General features: G+C 36.9%; 1 protein-coding gene across 7 annotated transcripts in view; it reads right to left on the bottom strand.

Moving 5' to 3' along the window:
* Positions 1 to 21,756, bottom strand: part of FBXO4 (F-box protein 4) — a 371,317-nt gene extending 349,561 nt beyond the window's left edge. For 4 of the 7 annotated variants that reach the window (XR_014015785.1, XM_081233546.1, XM_081233547.1 and 1 more), the window contains exons 1-5: positions 21,556 to 21,756; positions 19,371 to 19,606; positions 17,100 to 17,320; positions 13,710 to 13,785; positions 13,424 to 13,599 (exon numbers count right to left, since the gene is read on the bottom strand). Coding sequence is in view for 5 of the 7 variants with exons in the window: in XM_081233546.1 (XP_081089672.1) it covers positions 13,424 to 13,599; positions 13,710 to 13,785; positions 17,100 to 17,320; positions 19,371 to 19,606; positions 21,556 to 21,744 (898 nt within the window). In the remaining 2 variants the exon portion in view is untranslated. Of the gene's footprint in view, positions 1 to 8,710; positions 9,033 to 9,432; positions 9,609 to 13,423; positions 13,600 to 13,709; positions 13,786 to 17,099; positions 17,321 to 19,370; positions 19,607 to 21,555 lie in introns of those variants that run through there. The other 3 variants (XR_014015786.1, XM_081233545.1, XM_081233549.1) reach the window with 3 other exon arrangements.
* Positions 21,757 to 26,036: the final 4,280 nt, after the last annotated feature.

The raw sequence follows: 26,036 nt of genomic DNA, 5'->3' as shown, positions 1-26,036 counted from the left end.
TACAGTTGACCCTTGAACAACACAGATTGGAACTGTATGGATCCACTTATATGCAGATTTCTTTTTTCAAAAGTATTTACTACTACTACATGGAAGTGGATCATGGATACTGGAGGAATAGTGTATACAGAGAGCTGACTATAAGTAATACACAGATTTTTGACTGCATGGATGGTCAGCACCCCATCCCCCATGTTGTTCAAGGGTCAACTGTATGATGAAACAATCAAATATTCATTTGGAGAAAGACAAAATTGAATTTACACTTCACAATATACCTGAATACACTCCAAATGGATCCAAGATTTATGTGTAATATATGAAACCACACAAGTATATACAAGTAGAAACATGGGTAAATTCCCTTATAACCTGGGTGTTGGTAAAGAATTTCTAACTTTTACCAAAATATATATATAACAAAAGAAAATGTTAATAAATTAGACTACATTTTTTAAAAGCCTTGCACATCCAAAATACAATAAGTAAAGTCAGAAGACAAATGATAAACAGGGGAAAAAAATACTTCCAATATACATCATAGACATAGACTTGTCTCCCTGATACACCCAGCCCTTTAAATTTTGAGGTGAAAAAAGAACAATTTGATATAAAAGTGGGCAAAAGGCATGAACAGAAAGCTCAAAGGAGAAAAAATTCAAATGGTTCTAATAATGTTCATAAAAATAACCTCAAAAAATCAGGCTGAAATAATACTAGTCCATACAATGTAGCAAATGATTTATTACCAGTTACTACTTTCTATTTCATTTAGTAAATTATTAGTCTAGATTTCTAACTTAATGGTATATTATTTTAAAAAGAAGCGGACTCACAGATACAGAGAACAAACTAGGGTTACCAATGGGGAGAGGAAAGGGGGGAGGAGCATAATAGGGGTAGCAGCTTAAGAGGGGATTAAGAGATACAAACTTAGGTTTAAAATAGAAATTTTAGTTAAAATAGAAATTTGGCAAAGGAATATTTAATTTATTTAAAACTTTTAAGAACCTTTTGAGGTAGGTACTACTATTATTAATATTATTTTATTTTTTTTTTCGGTACGCGGGCCTCTCACTGCTGTGGCCTCTCCCATTGCGGAGCACAGGCTCCGGACGCACAGGCCCAGCGGCCATGGCTCACGGGCACAGCCTCTCCGCAGCATGTGGGATCCTCCTGGACCGGGGCACGAACCCATGTCCCCTGCATCGGCAGGCGGACTCTCAACCACTGCGCCACCAGGGAAGCCCGGTACTACTATTATTTATCTTCATTTTAAATTAGGGAAACTCAGGCACATAGAAGATAAGAATCTTGCCCAAGATCATAAAATAATAAAGTTAAGATTTGAACCCAGACCAATCTGGTTTTAGGGTCTTTGCACATAATAACTTAGTTATGCTACTTCTAACAACTTCGTATATAGATGTGTAGAAAGAATAAGCAGCTAGACATTTTTAAATACAGGAAATTTAATTTGATGAGACTGGTAGCAAGAATCAGATCTCGTATGTTATGCAAATTTGCTTAGTACTTATTCCAAGGACCAAAGAATATGAAGGTAAACACAACCCCATCAAAAAAGAAAAAAAAACAGTAAAAAGTCATCATACTATATAGTAAAAATGAAATAATGATGAAAATCATGAGGAAAATGAGACTATGTGAGAGCTTTTCACAATATATAATAATAATAATTCAGATAATGGGTGTAGAGATAATGTTAAAAATGTTTTAACAAATGAACATTGTAATATAGGAGATCATAGATGATAAGGTGTTTAAAAGACAGTGTAAAAAACACTAAAAGTTTTGTTTTCAGATAGAATGTAGGTCACAAAAGATTGTTATTGCAGCAAGAAAACACAGGATAAAAAGAAAATTATACTTTAAGCCAGCAAAGAGTAGAAGATACAAAGAAATCTAAATAAATTAAATTCCAAAGAGAATCAGGCTATTTTAGTGATCAAAGAGCTACACTGTTTTTATGGGACCAATTGCCTATTCTGGGTATCTGTGGATGGAATAGCAGCTCTGTCATAGGAAGAGAGATTATGCTGGGATGAGAAAAATACCACTGAAGCTTTTAATTACAAAATGACTGGCACAACATATTGTAAATGAAAGAACTCCAAATGTGAAAACAAGTTGTTGAGCCCACCAATTCTCCCCCACAGGAATTTTGGCAAGAGACAAAGAGGGAACAAAAATGTCTCACATTTTTGTTCAGTGCTTAGGTTTCAGGACCCTGCTGGAATTACATCTAGAGATGAACTGAAACTGACTATATAGGCAACCCAACCCCTTTCCAGATGATAATATGATAAGATCAGCTCCTTGGTGGCAGCATAACGTATTGGGGATTGGCAAAAAGGAAACAAGAGATATGATCTGATTTGTAAAAGAGGAAGTTAAATAAAGATATGGTCCAGCTCCAAGTCAACCTAGCTGACTGATGAAAAAAGAAAGGATGGCTGAACTTGTCGGAAAAACAAAAGACAAAATAAAAAGTATTATCTACTTCACAATCTACTATTCTCTTAAGGAAAAATTCCCTGTGTATAATTTTTAAAAACAGGAGACATATAGAGAAATAGGAAAAATATGGCCCCAAATCAAGAGAAAATATAGTCAATAGAGGTATGGTATGCTCACAAATGTCCTAAGTTGAAATTAGTTAAAAATGATTATTAAAAAGTGTTTAGGGGCTTCCCTGGTGGCGCAGTGGTTGAGAGTCCGCCTGCCGATGCAGGGGACACGGGTTCGTGCCCCGGTCCGGGAAGATCCCACATGCTGTGGAGCGGCTGGGCCCATGAGCCATGGCCGCTGAGCCTGCACGTCTGGAGCCTGTGCTCTGCAGCGGGAGAGGCCGCAATGGTGAGAGGCCCACGTATTGCAAAAAAAAAAAAAAAAAAAAAAAAAATTAAATATGTTAAAGAATGTAGTGGAAAAGACAGAATGAATGAAGAGATAGTTTTAGCAGAAAAAGGGAAGCTCTAAAAAAGTGAAAATTTTAGAACTAAAAAATATGATTAAATTTTAAAAAAATGAATGGATATAATAAGAAGCTAGACAGAATAGAAAAAAATCGCAAGCTGCATGGTGTGGCCAAAAAATAAATAATATTTTGTGGGACAAAATATCAAATGATCTAATGTATGTGTAAATGGGAGTTCCAGAAGCTGTGGAGAGAAAGAACTGGACAGCAGAAATATTTAAATATTTTGGCTAAAGATTTTCCAAAACTGATGGCATATGGTCAGCCAGAGATCCAAGAGTTTCAGTTCTTTAGTTTAGTTCAAAACTAAGAAATCACTCCCAGACACATCAAACTGCTGAAAATTAAAAATAAAAAAAAAATTAAAGCAGCCAGGGAAGTATAACACATTCAATTCAGGGAACAAAAATAGCTGACTCTTGTCAAAAACAGTGGAAACCAAAGGTAATGGAATTATATCTTTAAAGTGCTGAAAGAAAAAAGTCAACCCAAGATTCTATTTCCAGATGGATATTATAATTCCTAGAGCAACTACTAAAAAATAATAAAGTGATATAGCTAAAATGTCAAAATGCTTTTTGGCCCAACAACTTCCTACTGGAATAATTCTTCTGCAGAGAACGTAATATTAATACAAAAAAGGCAGCTACCTGATACCGCTGAACAGTGAAGAGAAGCAGGCAAATTTTGGTGGAGAGTATATACTCTGGGAAGTTCAACAGAGTAATTTCCCACTTTTTTTTTTAACTTGTAGATTGCAGGTAGGCATTGGTATACATTGTAGCATGGGGAACTGGTAGAATAATCACAGACTTTCTGGCATGGGGAATGAGAGTACTGACAGGGGGCAATTGCAGCCATTAGAGAGAAAAGCGGGAGTCTTAGAAAAGAAAAATCTAGGACGGGAATCCCCAAATTCTGTATCTTTGAATCTTGAGCACAAAACCAACTCAACCTGCTCACTTAAAAAAAAAAGATAGGGGGCTTCCCTGGTGGTGCAGTGGTTGAGAGTCTGCCTGCTAATGCAGGGGACACGGGTTCGAGCCCTGGTCTGGGAGGATCCCACATGCCGCAGAGCAACTAGGCCCGTGAGCCACAACTACTGAGCCTGCATGTCTGGAGCCTGTGCTCCGCAACAAGAGAGGCCGCGATAGTGAGAGGCCTGCGCACCGCGATGAAGAGTGGCCCCCACTTGCCACAACTAGGGAAAGCCCTCGTGCAGAAACGAAAACCCAACACAGCCAAAAATAAATAAGTAAATTAAAAAAAAAAAAAGATATGAACTGAGAGTGGAGCTATTGCCCACGGGGCAGAGTTTGTAATTTATGTCTAAACATGTTAACTGATTAAACGAAAGAAACATCATCCATTGGAGAAAAATAGCAGAATCCAGAGTCTCCACAACTTAGCATTTATATTTTTCAGGATACAATACAAAATTCTGCAACATAACAAAGAAAAATGAGAATGACACTCATTCCCTTCATAAAAGAAAATCAACTGAAATCAACTCTTTCCGATTTCGGAATTAGCAGACAAGGATTTTAAAGCAGCCATTACAACCATTCTCAGTGATACAAAGGAACATATGCTCTCAATGAAACAAAGGAAATCTGAGAAGAAAAATAAAATTTGGGGAAAAAAAAGGAAATTTTAGAACACAATATCTAACTGAAAAATTCACGGGATTTATTTAACAAGAGAATTGAGATGAAAGAGGAAAGAGTTTGAGAACTTGAACATTAAATCAGTTGAAACTATCCAAACTGAAAAACAGAGAAAAAAAGACTGAAAATATGAGCAAAGCCTCAGAGACAGGTTAAATAACAACACATTTAATGGTGTTACACAATGGAGACCTAAGAGGGATGAAAAGAGGAAAGAATGGGGAAGAAAACATATTTGAAGAAATAGTGACCCCAAATTTCCCAAACTTGGTGGATGACATGAATTTATATTTTCAATATGCTCATTAACCCCCAAGTTGGATAAATATAAAGACAACCATACCTAGGCATACTATGGTGAAAGTGCTGAAAACCAAGACAAAAAGTAAACTTGAAAACAGGGAGAAAATTACATTCAAGGGAATGAAGATGCAATTAGAGAATGACTTCTTATCAGAAATTAGAGGCCAGAAGAGAACAAAAGAACATCTTGAAATGGCTGAGAGAATAAAATCGTCAACCCATGATTTTATATACAGGCATACCTCAGAAATACTGCGGATTTGGTTACAGACCACTACGATAAAGCAAATACTGCAATAAAGTGAGTCACACAAATTTTTTGGTTTTCAAGTACATACGAAAGTTATATTTAGGGCTTCCCTGGTGGCGCAGTGGTTGAGAATCTGCCTGCCAATGCAGGGGACGTGGGTTCGAGCCCTGGTCTGGGAAGATCCCACATGCCGCGGAGCAACTAGGTCCGTGAGCCACAACTACTGAGCCTGCGCGTCTGGAGCTTGTGCTCCACAACAAGAGAGGCCACGACAGTGAGAGGCCTGTGCACTGCGATGAAGAGTGGCCCTTGCTCACTGCAAGTAGAGAAAGCCCTCGCACAGAAATGAAGACCCAACACAGCCAAAAATAAATAAATAAAAATTTTTAAAAAGTTATATTTACAGTATACTGTAGTCTATTAAGTGTGCAACACCATTATGTCTAAAAATACAATATCTTAATTAAATAAATACCTTAATTTTAATTTATTGTAAAGATACAATAAATATCTTAATTAAAAAATACCTAACTGCTAAAAAATGGTAATCATCATCTGAGCCTTCAGCAAGTCATAGTAGTAACATCAAAGATCACTGATCACAGATCACCATAACAATTATAATAATAATTAAAAAGCTTGAAATATTCTAAGAATTATCAAAGTCTGACACAGAGACATGAAGTGAGCAAATGTTGCTGGAAAAATGGCACTGACAGAGATGCTCAGTGCAGGGATGCCACAAACCTTCAATTTGTAAAATATGCGTATCTGTGGAATACAATAAAGCAAAGTACAATAAAACAAGGTATGCTTACATCTTGAAAATAATAAAAAAAACTTTCATTATTTTAAAAAATTTTTTCTTCTTTTAATTTCTTTATAATATATATGACTGTTTCATCAAAAACTGTAACACTGTCTTCTGGGATTTATAACATAGGTAAGTGTAATACATTCAATAGGTGTTAGCAAAAAAGAGTGGTGAGGAGAATAATAGGGCATAAAGTTACATTTTGACATATTACACATATTGGTACAATATTAACTATAAGAAAACTTTGGAAACTGTATATGTTGTAATCACTAGAGCAACCTCTAAAAAATGCAAAGAGAAAAGCTACTAGAAAAATTTTAATCAATTTCTAAAAAAAAATAAAATAATTCAAAATAGAACAGAAGGAATACAGAAGCAACATTGGTGAAGAAGGGATAAATGAAAAAGCAAATAATAAAACAGTAGATCTGAACCCAATCATATCAATAATCACATTAAATGTAAATAATCTAAACATTCTAATTAAAATGTAGGTATTGCCAGAATGGAAAAGGAAAAGGCAAGATTTACTATATTCTATCTATAGGAGATACACTTAAAATATAAAAACAAATTTAGGTTGTATGTAAATGGATGGAAAAGATATACCATGAGAACAATATTTTTTAAAAGCTGGATTGATTATATTAATATTAGAAAATGGATTTCAAGACAATGAGTATTATTGGCAAAAAGGACATTTCATAATGATAAAAAGGCCAAATCATCAGGAAGATAAAGTCATATATGTGTGTGCATTTAAAAACAGCATCAAAATACATGAAGCAAATATTGGCAGAATTAAAAGGAAAAATAGGAAATCACAGTTGAAGATTTTAATGCCTTTCTATTAGTAATTGATAAAACAACTATACAAAAATCAATATAGCCATGTAAAAATATCTGGACACTGTCAACTACCTTGACCTAATAGATACGTACCAAATATTACACCAAAAAACTATAATATAAACTCTTTTCAAGTGCATGTGGTACACTCACCAGAATAGACCATAAGCTGGGCCATAAAGCAAGTCTCAATAAATTTAAAAAGACTGAAATTTTACAGAGTATGTTCTCTGATAAAAAGATAATTGAATTAGATGTCAATAAATTATCTAGGAAATAGAGATTAAGCAACACTAAAACAATACTACTAAATAATCACTGGATTGAAAAAGTAATCACATGGGATTAGAAAATATTTTAACTGAATGATAATAAATATACAATATAAAAAAACATGTGGATGCAGCTAAAGAGGGCTTGAGGAAAATCTATAGCTTTTCCTTTTTTTTTTTTTTTAAGAAATAGAATCAATGACCTAAGTTTGTACCTTAATAATCTAAAAAAGGGAAGATGAAATTAAATTTTTTTTTACATTTAAAAAGCAGAAAAATAGAGATTAGAGCATAAGTCAATGAAACAGAATATAGAATAAATCAATAAAACCTAAAGCTGGTTCTTGAGAATAAAATCAATAAAACTCTAGCCAGACTGATCATGAAGAAAAAAGACATAAATTACCAACATCAGGAATGAATGAGGTAACATAACTACATATAATTAAAAAAAGGGGAGAGTAGATCTACTTTTGGCATAACAGCATGAAGAGTTCCATGTAATGGCTCCCTAGAGAAACTGGAGAAAATTAATTTTTCAAAATCATTAAAAAATAAAATAAAATAAAGACAAAAATGGACTACAAAAAAATCATTAAAATCTCTGTAAATGGTCCTAAGAGCATACAGCAAATGAAGAAACATTTATTCAAATATATATATATATACTAAAACTCAGTAAGAACAGTAAGAGTCTGTGGGATTTGAACCAAGACCCGCTCCCCTCCTTCCCTCCTCCAGCTCAGAAAGAAGAAACTCCATTCTAGACTGGGGCAGCCGAGGAAACAGCACTCTCTCTCCAAGTCAGAGGGCAACCTTCCTAGGAGGAGCAGGATGTCAGCATTTCTCACTCTGCCCCCAACTATACAAGTGCTGAAGCTAAGTTCTGGATAAGTGCACCCAAGATGTGAGAGCTCCTTTCTTTGAAACGGCACCTGCTCGCAGGATGGACGCTGTATCTTGGGTGCAGCACCACTAAGAATATTATGCTTTTTAAATTATAATTTAAAAATTCTTCAATTCCAATGAGATAGGAGGACTGTAATGTTTCCTCTGCAAAGTGCAAGCAATTAGTGAATAGAAGGTCATATGATCATGAGCATCTCTGGAATATTTTCTCTATGAGTAAGGAATAAAATTTGGCTTTAGCACCTCATGAGCTTTCAAAGTTATTTGAAAATAGCAAGAATTTCCAGTTATTTTCACTGAGTTAGTAGTGAATATGATATAAAGTTAATTCCTACTGTTTCAGAAAAGAAACAGAAGTTGTATGGCCATAATAGTAAATGAAATTCCAGTGAATATTCAGTTTTAAATAGTACATTTATTAAAAATAGATAGAAACTTCTTTTCTGATAACCAGTTAAGGACCTTTGAAAAGAACCTATTGAAAGCTTAGTAAATTTGCTATTACTCGCTATGGCAATCTTTGAAACGAAAAGAAGAGAAACCACAAAGAATGAGAGAGGCACAAACTTGTTTTTCCAGAATTTAATATTAAAAAAAAAAAAAATATATATATATATATATATATGTATATATAAGTTATTTAAAGATATAAAAAGGTTCATTTTGGGGCCAAATGCTAGCACTGAAACTTTTTTCTTGTAATTGATTTAAGGTAAAAAGTAAAAATTATATTAAAAAATAGAGTAGCTACAGCTGTCCAATATAAACCCTACCTGCAAAAAGGCAGGGCAGAATGAGCTGACTTGAGCAAATATCCACATCACGACCTTAGAAACAAGTTCCAAATGCTTTCAGTTCCCAAGGTCTAAAAGGAGGATCATCTTGCATGCTTAGATTCTACTTCTTCAAGAATCCACTGAATGCCATTCAAAAAACCAGTTAAAGTTTCAGCCTCTGTATCCTGGACCTATGAGCAAATGAAAGAGATTACTGTCAATAAGAAACTGAGTGAAAAATCTTATAATTAAGTGGGACATTTTCCCGGACACTCAAAAAAGAACAGGACTAAAAAGATCCCAATAGACTTTGGGTGAGTCACTCAAGTTTGGTCTTCTAGAGAGCTCAGATTAAAAAATATCATCTTCTCTTCTGTCTTATAATTACTACCAATATGAGGTTTATTATCTATCTCAGAGGTCAGCTTTGATACCAAATATCTCCCACCAATTAAGCTACTAAAACTGACTCTTAGAATGTTATTTTATTTAAGAGAATGAGTAGAAAAGAATTTTAAAAATAAAAATCAATTAGAAAGTAGAGTGAAAAATAAAATGAGATTTTTCTCACCAGAGAAAATAGGACCTTACCATCCATGGGTGGCTTAGATGATTCAGACGCAGCTCATGGGCCAAATAAAAACAGGGCATTCTTTTTACATTAGCTTGAGAAATACAAGATAAAACCAGCATTGGTCTTCCTGCAGATCCAAAAGCTGGATCTGTCATTGCCATAATACGAGAAAATTCATCTTGCCATTCATGTCCTAAGGAATGTAGTCAAAACCCTTAATTTGCATTACTTGTAATGACTTAAAAAATAATAAAACAAAATTAAAAACTAACAAAACAAGAGAAGCAAAAAATTACCAGGATGCAAACATAACAAACTGCCTCTATTGCTGTGTTCATTTACTGATCTTTTGTAAAACTACATTAATCAGCCTTGCAAGGACAGGAATTTAGGTGAAATCAGAGAGAACAAAAACAGTACCACTCAGATGTCTCTATGGTTTAAAAGCAAAAATACCTTGATATAGATATTTTCCTCTCACAAATTCTGTAGCTGTCACTACCCTTTCTTTCAAAGGTCGTAGTTTCCAAAACTTAAACATATAATTGAGTCTAGCTTTTTTATCCAAACTGAAAATCTCTGCCTTTCACTGGAGTGTAAATCACTGACATTTTGTGGTAGGCAGAATTCTAAAATGACCCCAATGACTCATACCCCAGTATAATCCCTTCTCCTCTGAGTGTGGGAGGAATCTGTTAATACAGTGGGATTATCACTGACATGATTAGGCTATACTATAAGACACAGCTGACTTCAAGAAAGGGAGATTAAACTCAGTGAGCCTAACCTAATCAGGTGATCCCTTAAAACAGATGAGATTCTTCCTAGTGAGAGAGACTCTCCATTGCTGGATCTGAAGACAGAGGGAGTCACATGATAAGGAATGACGATGGCCTGTGAAGCTGAGAGCTGCCCCAAGCTGACAGCCAGCAAGGAAACAGGGACCTCAGCCATACAACAGTAAGGAGCTGAATTCATCCAATAACTGAGCGAGCTAGAAAGCAGATTTTTCCCTAGAGCCTCCAGAAAGGGATGTAACCCATCTGACACCCTAATTTCAGCCTCTGAGACCTAGGCTGAGAACCCAGCCATGCCGTGCTCAAGACTTCAGACATAGAGAACTCTGAGCTAATAAACAGATGCTGTTTTAAGCCACTAGGTTGGCAGTAATTTGTTATATAATAGAAAAAAACCATTTAATGTAATTATCAACACAGTACATTTAAATCTATCATATACCTCTTGAATTCTGACTTGTTCCATCTATTCTTTGTTCCTTTTCCTGCCTTCTTTTGAACTGACTTTTTTAATGATTCTATTTTATCTTTACTGGCTTATTTAACTATACCTCTGTTACACTTTTTTTAGTGGTTGCTCAAGGATTTACAATGTATATTTTAAACTTATAACAGTCTACTTTTTTTTAGTTTTTATCTTATTTATTTATTTGACTGCATTGGGTCTTCCTTGCTGCACGCGGGCTTTCCCTAGTTGTGGCGAGCGGGGGCTACTCTTCGTTGCAGTGTGCAGGCTTCTTATTGCGGTGGCTTCTCTTGTTACAGAGCACTGGCTCTAGGCACGTGGGCTTCAGTAGTTGTGGCACGTGGGCTTCAGTAGTTGTGGCACATGGGCTCTAGAGCGCAGCCTCAGTAGTTGTGGCACACGGGCTCAGCTGCTCCATGGCATGTGGGATCTTCCCGGACCATCGCTCGAACCCATGTCCCCTGCATTGACAGGTGGATTCTTAACCACTGTGCCACCAGGAAAGTCCCTAACAGTCTACTTTTAAAAAGTATTATATAACTTCACATATAGAACCTTATAATACTATATTTCCATTTCTGCCTTTCCATGCTGTGTAATATTGTTACAATATATTTTATTTAAAAATATCATAAACCCATAATACATTGTTACTGTTTTTCCTTCACATAATGATAAATAAATTAAAATTAGAAAAAAATATTTTATGTATAGGTATATTGTTTATATCCCAAGGCTCTTCATTTCTTTTTGTAGATGCAGTTTTCTACCTGGTATCATATTCTTCTGCCTGAAGAGCTTCCTTTAATATTTCTTGTTATACAAATCTGCTGATTGAACTTTCTCAGATTTTGTTTGTCTGAAAAAAGTCCTGATTTTGCCTTCATTTTTGAAAGATGTCTTTGCTGGATATTAGATTCTTTCCCCCCTTTGAATACTATGACGATTTCCCTTCATTACCTTCTGGCTTACAGCACAATTCTGTCAGAAAGTCTCTGTCCTTATCTTTGGTCCTCTATATGTATGTTTTGTTTTGCTCTGGTTGCCTTCAAGATATTCTCTTTACCTTTGGTTTTCATCAGTTTGGCTATGATGTATCTGTATTTTTTATTTATCAGGTTTGGAGTTCTTTGTGAATCTTGGATCTGTGGTTTATTCTCTTTCAGTAATTTTGAAATAGTTTTGGTCATTATCTGTTCAGAAATTTCTTTTTCCCTGTTCTTACTCCTTTCATGTTTTGGGACTCCAATCACATATAAATTGAATCAGGGGTCAGCATACCACACTCTGAAGATCTGTTTTTATAAATAAATTTCTTTGTGAAACAGCCATGCCCATTCATTTGTAAACTGTCTATGGCTACTTTTGCACTATAATAGCAGAGGTGAGTAACTGTGAGAGACAGTATGGCTCACGTGTCTAAAATATTTACTATCTGGACCTTTAAGAAAATGCCAACCCCTGAGTTAGATCACTTAATAGGTTCCCCCAGCTCTTGAATGTTTTGTCCTCCACTTCTACTCTTTTTTCTCTTTGTGTTTGAATTTGGGTAATTTCAATTGATCTATCTTCACATTCACAAAAGGTTTCCTTTGTTAATATGTCCACTGAAGGAACTGTTCACCTGTTAACATATTTTTCATATTTAGCATTCCCATTTTACTTTTTCATAGCTTCCTTCTCTCTGCTGAATATCCCTATTTGTTCACATATATTGTCCATCTTTTCCACTAGATTCTTTAACATATTAATCATAGTTCTTTTAATATCTCTTTCTGAGAGGGCTAACATCAAGGCCATCTCTGTGTCTAATTCCATTGAATGCTTTATCACTTGACAATGGGTCATTTCATTTTGATATTTTTTCGTATCTTATAATTTTTAATCTAATGCCAGATGTTTTATGTGGAAGAACAGAAGAGACTGAGGTAAAGGATTTACTTCTAGAAATGGACACTATTCTTCTGTTAGGCCATTAATGCAGTGGGATGAGTCCAGCTAGACAACAGTTGAGCTGGATTTGGCTTTTGTTGCTATAGTTAACTTCAGTGCACCATAAACTGTAAATTCTTTCAGCAGTGGGATGCTGCTATCTTGTTCTGAGTGAGAATAATATATTGTATATTTATACCCTACCTTATTCACAGAGGATTTGGGAAAGAAATTACAGTACTGGCTTGTGGCCCAATAATATTCTATTTTCATGCTATTTATCACACTGTGAATGGCAATTATTCAGAATATATGGAAAGTGTTCTTAACTAATCTACTTAATCAAAGTAAACATTCCACACATCTCTCTACTATCTGGATAATTAAAATAAAGGTAAAATTTTTCATTTACCTGCATAAATTATTTGAATAGGGCCAAAAGCAGACAAAACACCAATAACAAAAAGTGCAGAAGCATACAACAAAAAAACACTATGTAGTTATAGTATCAAACTTCGGTGTGCATTAGAATTCTGTAAACCTTGTTAAAAAAACAGATGCCCAAGACACAACCCAAATCTATGAGTCATAATCCACCAGGGTAGGAATCAGGCAGCTGCATTTTTAACAAGATCCCTCAGTGATCCTAATGCACATCAAGCTTTGGGAATCCAATATTAACAGTAATAACAGAATCACACTGATAAAATTAGCCATGATATTCTTAACAAGCTACAGTAAAGCCTAAAAACATACTTTCTTACTTGCTTTGCAAAGAAAGCACTTATAAAAAGAAAATAAGATAATACTTACTTTTATGAGCTTCAGCATTTGCAACATAGATGAACCCATCAACAACTTCACACACCTTCTGAATTTGTGGAATTACACTGTACCGGCTTCCTTGTTGATCATCCCCTTCATTCTGTATACTGAACATCTTGTTAACTGCACTTGTATGTCCTTCTCTTGCTCTATCTCTTTCCTTTCTATAAGAAAAATGTAAATATAGAACATAAACAGACACTAAACAGACTTCACCCCCCTAAAATATTCCATTACTGATGTCTCAGATAGGTTGCCAAGTAGGTAGCCTTACCTTGTAGTTGAATATAGTATTAGGATGTTGAATTTATGTTGGTTGCTCAACTGAAAACTGACTCCTGATCCAATACCTAAAGGAGAAAATTACAGTTATCAAAACAAGTCATTAATAAAGACAGCAAAAGATGAGAATGAAAAAAATTACTTGGTATAAGTAAAAAGAGTAAATGAAAAACTATGACAAGTTATATATATAGCTTTGGAATAAAATGAAATGTTTGTGTTGAAGAAAATATGCCGTATGCAATTTTCATTCACATAGTAATAAACTATGGATATAGAAGAAAAAACTGCTAGGCTTTAACATTCCTTTTTATACCATCATCACTATCATCATTAACTTTATCATCATCCTCTCAGTAGCAGCTGCATCGTAACAGCTACTACTATTTATCCTCAAGACTAAGGCTTAGTTTCACTTATTTTATGTTTCTCATTAGTCTTATACTCCACGTACACATTCAACCAAATGGCTTTTTTTCCCCACTCTGAAAAGCTGTTTTTAAATTCATGGCACCTTAGAAAACTGAGGAAATATGGCAGACACTGAAATTTGGAATTAGACTTGGGCTAGAATCCTGAATTTGCCACATATGCCCCTGTTTCTGTGAGCCTGTTTTGACATCACAGTACAGAAATAATACACACTTTTTAGGGTTACTGTAAGCATTAAATGAGATCACATATATAAAACACCTATGGAGTGACTGGTAACAGGTGCTAAACACTAGCTTCTTACTATTTTATATCTAAATCATTCAACATTGTCATTCGTCCTTCTTAACTCCTTCCCTCCTTTGGCTGTGTTAACACTACGGGGCTGATTCTCCTCTTGCCTCCTGGAAAGATCCTTCTCCTCTTCCTTGGCTTTACCTCTTTTTGCTATATAAATGTGCTCTTAGATCTGTCTACTTCTCTCCATCCTCACCCCCACCTTTTAGTCTAAATTATTATCTCTCACCTGGACTTCTGTAATCATTTCTAGTCTCCTAAATCCACTTCTGCCCCCAACTATCCATTCTTATGACAGCAGCTGGAGAGATTGCTTTAAAATGCTTTTAATTACATCTCTTCCCTTCAAAGCCCCTGCTCTTCAGATAAACAAAATTTTAATATAATCTGGCCTCTACTTACCTCATTAGGACAACTCCATCTTTCATATCCTTAATCCCTGAATAACCACTCTAGGTATTTAAAGCAGCTATGCCGTGCCATCTTATGTCACCATTCTGGGCAACACATATATAGAGATCTTGGTGGCTGGGACTGCAAGCATCCCAGGCAAAGTGGCCCTAGTCCTCCCGCCACCAGGGGCCTCCCCAGAGAGATCACAGAAACAAATTCTACCATGTCTCTGATCTTTGTTTACATCAGTTTAACTTCCAGAAATTCCCCTCTCAACACATCTAACCTCAGCCCAATATGATTCTCATGTTGTTTTGCCCCACCTTGCCAATGATTCATCCTTCCACTCTTCCCTGACCTTGCAGGGTCTGAGGCACAATTAGATGGGCAATTTCAAACAATCACTCCAGCTGCTGTCTGGAGAATGAAATTGCCATTTCACAATCAGCAAATTTCCCCATATCCCCAACCTCTTCTTGAAGGGTTCATTCCACCTCATGGACCTACCTGAAACTAGCCTGTCCCTAAGTGCCGCTTCTCTTAACAGTGGGGTCTCCAGTAACAAAGTTACCTATTCTCTCACATCTCAGGGTAAAGAGATGAGGTGAATGATCTCTTTACTCCTCAATGCCATGTCTTAACCATTACTCACCAACCCTCTTGAAAAAACTCCATCTCTCTGAGACACGCACACCATTTAGCTGTAATACCATCTCCCATCCTTAACCTTGTCATTTATGAATCTCCTTTTGATAATCCCTTCCTCCAAACGTTCACTGATGATTTCAGCACCTGGCTCACACTATTCCTCTCTATCCTCAGAAACTTCCAAGTCCATGTGGACTTCATATGATTCCCAAATCTTCATTTCTAGCCCAGATCTTTCTCTTGAGATATGGATGCATAAAGTAATCCATAAAGTCATTCGTTCATTCACTCATCAAATATATACTGAATGCCTACTATGTGCCTGGCACCACAGCTAAGAATAAAGCTAACAAGATTTCCGCCCTAATGGACCTTCCATTCAAGTGGCTAGCTTATAGCAGGCATCTCTACTTGTATCAAAAGTTCCTCTTCCTCCTGTGTTTCCTTAACCTAGTGAATGGCACCATCATCCAATATGAAAATCAGACCAAAATCCAGGAATTATCCTTATTATTGCTAACACACATTGAGTCAATTCTATATCCTTCATATTTTTATCATAATATTGTAGTGGTTTCTTAACCCTTCTAATCAATTCTCCATTCAGGAGCCAGAGTGATCTATCCAAAATGCCATCTTGTTCATCTTACTTCTCTGCTTAAAATCCTTCAACAAATGCTTGACATACAAGCATCTTCTCACCTGGCCCCACTCTGGACACACAGAGCTACTTCAAGTGTGTCATGCACACTCAGAACTTTGGGATTTTAGAAATGTAGTTCTCACTGCTTAGAATATTTTACCCTATTTTTGATGGCCTACCCCTACTTATCCTATTGACTCATGTAAGGCATCATGTTCAATGCAGAGCCTTCTCCGACCCTTACCTTTCTACACAGGAGCTAATTACACCACATTCTAATCACCTGCATACATGTCTCTGCCCTCGTTTAGACCAAGTACCTTTCAGGGCAAACAGGAGATTTTTGATGTTGTTTGTTTTAAATCTCTGCATCTTTAGTATCTAATAGGTACTCTCAAAAAATGAATAAGTAAAGCACAAGCTAGTTTACACTGTTATGCATGTTTATTATATATCCTGTTTACCAAACTAACTACATGGCTGTTGTTGCTATTGTTTTTCATAGAAATAAAGGTAAGGTGATAATTTAGCTCTTTTTTGAAATTCCAATATATATCAAAGTACTTTGCATATAGTAGGTGCTGAATGGATTTTGCTGTTAACATTCTTTTAAAATATGGTAAATGTACAAATATAACTTCTTTTTTATAACATCTTTATTGGAGTGTAATTGCTTTACAGTGGTGTGTTAGTTTCTGCTTTATAGCAAACAAATATAACATTTTGACAACATACAATTTGCTTTCAGATAATCTCATATTCTGGACTGAGGAAGTAAGAGAAAGCTTACCTCTTATAAAAAGTAAATTAATTCTTTCAGTCCATAGAGACCTGAGGGCTCCCATGCACCAAATCAGTATATTTCATTATAACAAAGTTAATTTAAAAACTAATTTCTTTCTATTTAACATTAGAGTCAAGCTCAAAGTGTTTGAATTATTATGTACTGTAGATTAACATGAAAATTACCATCAATCTGCCTCTGAGGCAAACCAGCTGTTGGGCAAAGCTCCTCGGAAGACATCAAGCTCAACACCAAAGATGTATTTAGTTCTTCCAAACCTGGTCCAAACATGGCAAATCGTGGTTCATTCTGAATGATCAATGAGTGTAAAAATGAGGTAACAGCTCCATACATCGGACGGCTAGATTTTGAGGATCTTCTTGTATACGGACAGCACATTTTATAGCTGTATAAAATTGTCACAATTAGAAAATTAACACAGACACTTACTTAGCCAGTTATTCATTCAACAATATATAATGTATTGAGAACTTGCTAGACAAAAGGGATATAATGATTATACAGTCCCAATCTTCACGGAGGGCAGTGGAGGACAGGCACCATTATAATACGTATGCTGAGTTCCATGACAGAAAAAAGCACAAGATGCTATGGGAGTAGTAGTGGTCTAGTAGCTGAGGAGGTCTTCCCTGGGAATCGGTTACTTACTTTCTAATTTTTCATTTAGATTCTCTCATGAAACACTTGGTCTAACACGTGTTTCAATGCTAAAATTCACTACATAAAGCAGTGATTCTCAACCTGGGGAGATTTTGCACCCCCAGGGAACATTTCCTAAGGTCTAGAGTCCAGGGATGCTGTTAAACATCGTACAATGCACACACAAGACAGTTCCCATAACATCTGGTCCAAGATGTCAATAGTGCCAAGACTGTGAAACCCTGTACTAAACATAAACTACATAGTTAGTATAAATGTCCCTAGAGAAAAAAAAGAAAAAAAAATTACTAAAGCTACCAATATAACCAAATTTCTTAGGGTACTTCTATTAACAGTAACAGTTCAATAGATATTAATTACAGGGCAGCTCAAATGTTCCTTATAGGTAACCTAGCAAACTAAGAATCATGTGAAAGAAACAACTCAACTTTTTCAATAGCTATAAATTTCTAAACTAGCAATTCAACATGTTATCAAAAATTAAAACAAAGTTACTCAAATAAAAATAAAACCTAAAGTCCTTTAAATCGAGCTGGCTAAGACAATAACTAACGTTACAAGACAATCATCTTTACTTAGGAACCTTGTAATTCAAGAAGGAAAAAAAATCAACTTTGCAGCTATGTAGATCTGGCCAAGCCTCACTACTTTAATTAGTCATATAAGCCACTTATAGTCTAAACTTCAGTTTTTTCATCTGCATTATTTGAGCAATAACAATCAATCCAGGGTCGTAAGGATCAGAAATAATTTATATGATCACAAATGGTCGTTATTACGATTATTTCTATCCCTAGGAAAACGTGGTTCCACAGCGTCCAGAAACACTTGATGTTATGGTTGGCTGTGAGACAACGAAGAGGTAACACTAGCAAGTGAGAGTACAGCAGCACTTGTTAAAATTACATACATGTATATTTTAATCAAGTAGTCTCACAAGACTTGATGTAATGGCATCTGTATTGGAATAAGGAAAGATTCTGAATAACTTAAAATATGAAAAAAAGTCCCACATGTAGCTATTAAAGATACCACAGCAAAACAATTCTTACCTAATGCACAAATATTCTTTAAATTTTACTTACAATGCCTTAAATTTGGGGCTCTTAATAAAACAGGTTATATCCAGAACTAACGACATTACAGTCCCTTACAAATTATACGACCTTAGACAAATCCATAACCATGCAGAACCTTCATTCCACATCCATAACACAAGGAAAATACCTTCTTATTGCATGAGAATTAAATAAGTAAACATACATAAAACATCCATCGTAGAATCCAATACACTATAGCTGCTCAATAAAATTAATTCTCTCAAATACATGATATTCGAAAATGTCAATGCATTTGCGTGATAACAAAATCTTATTTCCCAGAAACTTAAGAATGGTTTTCTTCCATGCAAAAGAACTCCTGTCTGAACTCTGGCCTTTCCTTCTCTGGATATGGAAAAGTATTTATTTTAACAAAATGACAAGTGTTCTAAAGATAATGAAAATTTTAAGAAGTGTTTTACTTCTTGCCATATAAACTACCTATAATTATTCAAATACTCTACTTAGGTACTACAGGGAAATAACAAAATGGGAACGCTAAAAGGGTTCTACGAAGGAAGTTATTTTACCTAACCCCCAAGTTTTACAAAAGAACACTCAGACTCAAAATTCATGCAACAAATTAGTAGGAGGGCCAAGACTAACTTAGACTACTGACTTGTAATATAGTCAAATTTAATATCTTCTTTTTAATTCGTAAAACTAGATACTTACACTGCCATGTAGTCAAAAAATGCACCATCAGTGACCTCAGATATAGGCTTTTTTAAGATTTCTAGATCTGGAAGAGACTTCCAGTCAACAGAAGACCAAGAAGGAAGATCCCGCAACAGAAAATATCTCCACAGAATTGCATCTCGTACAGTTTCATTCCAATAACGACTTGTACTTCCCAACTGACATAGATCATGAGGTGAAAGAAATGACAAAATATATAGCTGTACATCAATCTGAAACACAGGGAAGCAGCAAGTAGGTTAAAGGGATGAATAATTTATTATGGTAAAAAGTTTTTTAAAATAATACATTACAGGGACTTCCCTGGTGGCGCAGTGGTTAAAAATCCGCCTGCCTATGCAGGGTACACGGGTTCGAGCCCTGGTCCAGGAAGATGCCACATGCCGCGGAGCAACTAAGTCCGTGTGCTACAACTACTGAGCCTGCGCTCTAAAGCCTGTGAGCCACAACTAGTGAAGCCGGCACTCCTAGAGCCCGTGCTCCGCAACAAGAGAAGCCACCGCAATGAGAAGGCCGCGCACCTCAATGAAGAGTAGCCCCTGCTTGCCGCAACTAGAGAAAGCCCACGCGCAGCAACAAAGACCCAATGCAGCCAAAAATAAATAAATTTATTAAAAATAAATAAATAAATTACAAAATAACAAATAATTATATTATACTAGGAAACCAAAGGTCAACTGAACAGTGTATCATTTTAATAATTAAATCTATCATGATAAATTACAAAATTAAGTTTTTATACTAAATAACAAAAAATCAACTTAACAGTCTTTTTTTTTTTTTTTTTGCGGCGGCATGTGGAACTTCCCTGACACGGATGGAACCCGTGCCCCTTGCAGTGGAAGCACAGTCTTAACCACTGGACCATGAGGGAATTCAACGGTCATTATTTTTAACGATGAAATCTATCATGCTGAAGTTAATTTCCTGTCTCAGGACAGAATCATAATGAACATTTCATTTTTGACACATCGAAACATTCCTGAAATACCTCCCACTGTTCTGGTATTTTTCAAGTAAAATCACCACTTCATTTAATTTTTCCTTATGGATATTCTGCCACACCATTTATTTGAATGAACTGCTTAATGAAATAATTTATTCTTCAAAATAAAATACCAAGCGGACAAACTTCTGATTTTATCATTACATCAAATCAAAGAGTAAATCTGTCACCTGCGTTCTTCTGTAAAATCTGTTATTTCAGAGAACCTCTGCAAGGAGAACCATGGAGGCAACCTAAGCCTGCAGTTTTTAATTTCTGATGTACCTCAGAGTGTCAATAGTCCAGCTGAGATACAGCATTTTAATAATTTCTAAGAAATTCTCCTCTCTCCGTTTTCCTATCTACCTGAAAAGTTTAAAAATGAAAAATGTGTGTAATTCTCCTGGCCTGCTGTAACTTGAGGCCCTTGTAACTTAGTCATTTACTTCCCCGCATTTTTTTTAAGATTTTTTTTAATGTGGACCATATTTAAAGTCTTTATTGAATTTGTTATCATATTGCTTCTGTTTTATGTTTTGTTTTTTTGGCCAGAGGCATGTGGGATCTTAGCTCCCCACCAGGGATCCACCTGCACCCCCTGCAGTGGAAAGTGAAGTCTTAACCACTGGACCGCCAGGGAAATCCCTAGTCATTTACTTTCAATTGTCAGTTTTGTCACTTGAAATACAGGTAAGATAACAGTCGCAAAATCCTAGGAGAGTGTGTGTTTTGCGGGACCACCAGGTGTTTCGGTACATGGAAGCTGGGATGATAGACGCTGAGAACACAAGACACTGGACGCTTTCCATGATTTCCAGAACGTCTGGCATGGTCTCCGCGTTTCCTTAACCTGATGTTCAGGGTGCCCCAGTCCCTAGACCTGTTTTGGGGGTAGAAAACCGGAGGGTGACCTGGCTGGTTGCCAGGGCACAACCTGCAGGTGAGTGTCGGGGCGACCTTCGGCCCAGCTGCGGGGCACCAGGGGTCAACGCCAAGGCGTTTCTGCTCAACCGCTGCCCTCAGGTGACGACACTGCCCGGAATGGCTGCAGGGACGGGGCCAGACACAGGCCGAGCCCAGGGAGGCTCCCCCCTGCCCCGGCCCCCAGAGGCCGCCCCGGCGAGCGCCCCTCCCGGCCCGGCCCGCGGTCCTCCGCGGGTGGCGGCCGACGCTCACCGGCAGCCGCGTTAGCGAGCTGGCCTCCTCGTCCGCCTCCTCCGGGGAGGCCCTCGGAGCCGCCCTCTCCTTGCCCACCGACTGCCAGAAGTTCCTCCAGCCGTTGAGGATGGCAGCCTCCAGGCGGCCCCAGTCGCTGTGGTGAGGCTGACGGGAGCCGCCTCCGCTGCGCGGCTCGCTTCCCGCCATGGCTGCCGACGCCGCACGTGACGCGCCGCAGGGTGACGCCGGCGCGTCAGTCCCCTGCTCCCCGCCCCCCCCCGCCTCCGCTCCCTCCCTTCCCCCACACCCCGTTGCCGCCCCCATCCCCCCCACCCCCCGCACCCCCGGTGGAGACGCCTCCAGAGCCGGGGACGGAACGGAGAGATGGCCCGACTGAGCGTGGTTCCCAGTTGAGCTTGAGGTTCCCGCCGACAATCACTGCTCCCCTCACTCCACGCCTCAACCTTAGGCGCGCTGACCTCACCCGTTGGTATAAAATCTCTCGCCCTTTGACCCTTTATAACTTCGTTACTTCACCCAAGGTGGGTCCCTCTGTCTGGGACCCATTTCCGCTTTGCCTGGGTCTGGGCGACTCTTACTTATGCAAAAGATGGTGGCCCTCTTCCACTATCTGGGGCTTAGTATCTCTACATAGTCTGGTTTAAACTGTCAACCAGCAACTTGCGTGCAATTTCCAGGCCATGCAGCTATCCCTTCTCTTCGTGAGAATATTCAAATGTGCAAATTTCTAAATTTCGGAATCAGTCTCTGTCCACCATTGTCTTATGTCAATTGTCAAAATCTCCTCTCACATATTACCCACATCACCCATTTTAAAAAATTAATCTATTTTTTGTTGTTGCAACTTTTTCTTTAAGTATAGTTGATTTACAGTGTTGTGTTAATTTCTGCTAGACAGCAAAGTGATTCACTTATACATATATACGTTCTTTTTTATATTCTTTTCTATCATGGTTTATCACAGGCTATTGAATATAGTTCCCTGTGCTGTTCAGTAGGACCTTGTTGTTTATCCATTCTATATATAATAGTTTGCATCTGCTAACCCAGAACTCCCACTCCATCCCTCCCCAACGCCTTGGCAACCACAAGTCTGTTCTCTATGTGAGTCTGTTTCTGTTTTGTAGATATGTTCATTTGTGTCATATTTTAGATTCCACATGTAAGTGTTATCTTTATGGTATTTGTCTTTCCCTGTCTGACTTACTTCACTTAGTATGGTAATCTATAGGTCCATCCATGTTGCTGCAAATGGCATTATTCTTTTTTATGGCTGAGTAATATTCCATTGTATATATGTACCACATCTGATTTATCCATTCATCTGCCAATGGACATTTAGGTTGTTTCCATGTCTTGGCTATTGTGAATAGTGCTACTATGAACATAGGAGTGCAGTAATTTTTGAATTTTAGTTTTGTCCAGATATATGTCTAAGAGTGGGAAATTAATCCCATTTTTTAATAGTCTTCAAAAGAGAAGACAGGATCAGCAATGTCATAAAACCATTCAGGTCTTTAAGGATCATGATAGGCTACAGGGAACATATACATACCTTGTGTGTATGTACAAATATTTAAAGACATAATATATTTAACATAATATATATTAAACTCTCTGCCTCTCTCTCCCTATCTGTATCTATATCCATATTTTTTCTATATTCCACATAGCAGAGCGCCATAATGCTTAACAGACACAGGGCTTATTGGTTTGTATTTGCACTTCAAAAGTAAATATCTAGGGATCTAAATGTCAAATAACAGAAACTCAATAAAGCCCAATAACTGAGGTTCTGTGAGATCTGAATTTAGTTTCATTATTTATCTTGCATGCCATTGCCAGGGGCCAATAACCAACCCAACTGAAGGCTTAGTTCTGTGAGGCTGTCCAGAAAAGAAAAAGAGCCATGAATTAATTGGCATTTCTCCTACCTCTCTAGGAACAAGAAAGAAATAACACAAGAAAAAATAAATCAGTTTAAGTATGAAGTACTGAAATGGTTCTAAGCTTTCTTAGAAAGAAAGTGACATTTGTAAAAGAATGTGTTCAAATCATTTTTTATTATGGAAAATTTGAATACATATATATATATAGGAATGAGTGAATAATAAAATGAAATAAAATGTATTTACTAGCTAAGATTCTAGTTACCAATGATTGTTTTTTGTTTACAAGGTGCAAAATGTTGCTTTTCAAATTTTGTAATTCCTTTTATTAGATGAATTAAAGAAAAATTGTCCCTCATCAACCATTTGACTGCCCTGCCCAAGATCTGAATCAGCCTTATCTCTAAGGAGCCCTAGTTTGTTTTAATGGGAAATGGTATTTAGACATTATTTAATGGTCTTCATACTGTTATTTCCCATTCAAATTTAGAATTACAGAATTTTTACTTACCTTATTCAGTTTCATGTCTCTTTTCTCTTACACTGAAAATCCTCAATACATTTCTGATTTTCATAGTTATTCACAATATAAGTACTGAGGAGTTTGATTTCTTTCCAGTTCCTTTTGCCCTTGAGGATATCCCACTAAGGGTGTGAAAATTTTGTGCTTTAAAGATAACTGACACATTCCTGGGTATTGAAGCCACCAACTTGCTACAAAATTACAGCTCATTTGTTTCACTTTGCTTTGGATTTTTAGGGTTTTTCTTTAATTCTGACGTAAAAAATACAAAATTCAGCATATATTCAGAAAAGTCTAGTTTCCATCCTGATCCCCTCCAACTGGTTCCTCTGCCCCCATCTCCCACTTCCACCATAGGTAACCATTTAAGTTTTTTTTTTTAATGTAAGCAAACAAGATTATACACACACATTTATAGTCTTTCTTAAATAATCAGTACTATACATCTTCTCCACCTTGTTTTTCACTTAATATGGCCACTCCATAGCATTTTACAGAAATATTCTTTGGTTTTTAAAGCTACATGCTACTCAATCATGTGGATTTACCAGTTTAATCTATTTTTAAATAGGGTATCCATAATATTTAGATGACTAATATTAATTAAATGCATCTGACTTGTGAGATAAGAGACCAAAAGGTAAGAGACCAGAAGCCAAGTCAGTCAAGCTGATTGGTAAATGTGGAAGTTCATATACAGCAGGCATATATACATTTGGAGTCTGAGGCTGAAAACTTCTGAAAATTAATTGTAGGTTTTCTCCCTGCCACACTTATTACAAACATTTAAGATGCCTATACAGCCAGTGATTTCTTCTCTGAAAACTTCTTCCCATTTAGAATGGCTACCACCACTTGTGCTGAGCAAAGGGCAGTGAGTGCTCACTGGCCAGAACAAGAGTTTGTCACTCAGTTATTCTGGTTCATGAGTATTATGGTATTTTTTAGCATGATGAGTGAGGTGTGCCAGTACACAGAACTGGCCATTAAGGAAAATAACTTTTGAGCTCTTACCATGTGCTAGGCATTGAACTAAGCACTTTGAATATTAACTCACTTATTCTTCAATAACCCGTGAAGTAGATATTATTATTATTCCTGTGTTAAACAATAAAATGCTAAGGCACAAAGGTTAAATAATTTATATGGAATCACACAGCTAGGAAACAACAGAGCTCGGATTTAATCAGGCCTCTACCCATATTCCTAACCACTAAACCACCCTGTCTGGAAGTTATCAGGACCAGAAGAAATATTGTCAGTATGTTACCAAACTTGGGTGCATTTGCCCTTATGCAGTAAAGCCAATCTATTGACACTAGGTTGTGGTGAAGGAAAGTGCAGCATCTACCTCAGGCGCCAAACAAGGAGCATGCGCAGCTAATGCTCAAAAGACCCAAATTCTCTGATGGCTTTCAGGGAAAGGTTTTTAAAGACAGGGCGAGGGAGAGGGTTGCAGGGTGCATGGTCAGCTCGTGGACACTCCTGATTGGTTGGTGGTGAGGTAATCGGGAGTCAGCATCATCAAGCTTCTGGTTCCAACCAGTCTGGGGTCTATGTGCTTGTGGGCAGCATTTAGTTAACTTCTTCCACCTGGTGGGATTTTCAGTATTTGCAAAACAGCTCTAAGGGTATGGCTCAGAATATTATCTATAACTCTTGAGGAGGAACGAAAGGTCCTTGACTTTGTTTAACGGTTAAACCATTATTATTTTGTCCTGTTTGACTGTTTTCCTTTGTTTCTGCATTTTCTCACTTCTCTGATTAAATTTATTTTTGGAACTTGGGGAAAGCCTGGGAGGCTAAAGTTTTTCTATAAACAAGAGGCAGATGGAGGACACGGTGGGGGGGAATCTGTCCCAGAAAGGCCCCATAGGGTCCTGCTTGATTACAAATCGTAAACTAACATGATAAAAGTTTTCATTCTGACACAACACTCAGATATAAAAGAAAACAAAGATACAAATATGGGACTATGGTTTTATTTTTTTTAAAAAATTTTATATGCTCCAAAACATTTTACTTGGAAATTTTCACTAGAAGTAGGAAAATAAAAAACAGTAAGG

The sequence above is a fragment of the Mesoplodon bidens genome (assembly GCF_964165515.1).
Source record: "Mesoplodon bidens genome assembly, chromosome: 4".
NCBI classification, from domain to species: Eukaryota; Metazoa; Chordata; class Mammalia; order Artiodactyla; family Ziphiidae; genus Mesoplodon; species Mesoplodon bidens.
Note: the sequence above shows the minus strand (reverse complement) of the source record. Positions and strands in the feature narration are given on the sequence as shown.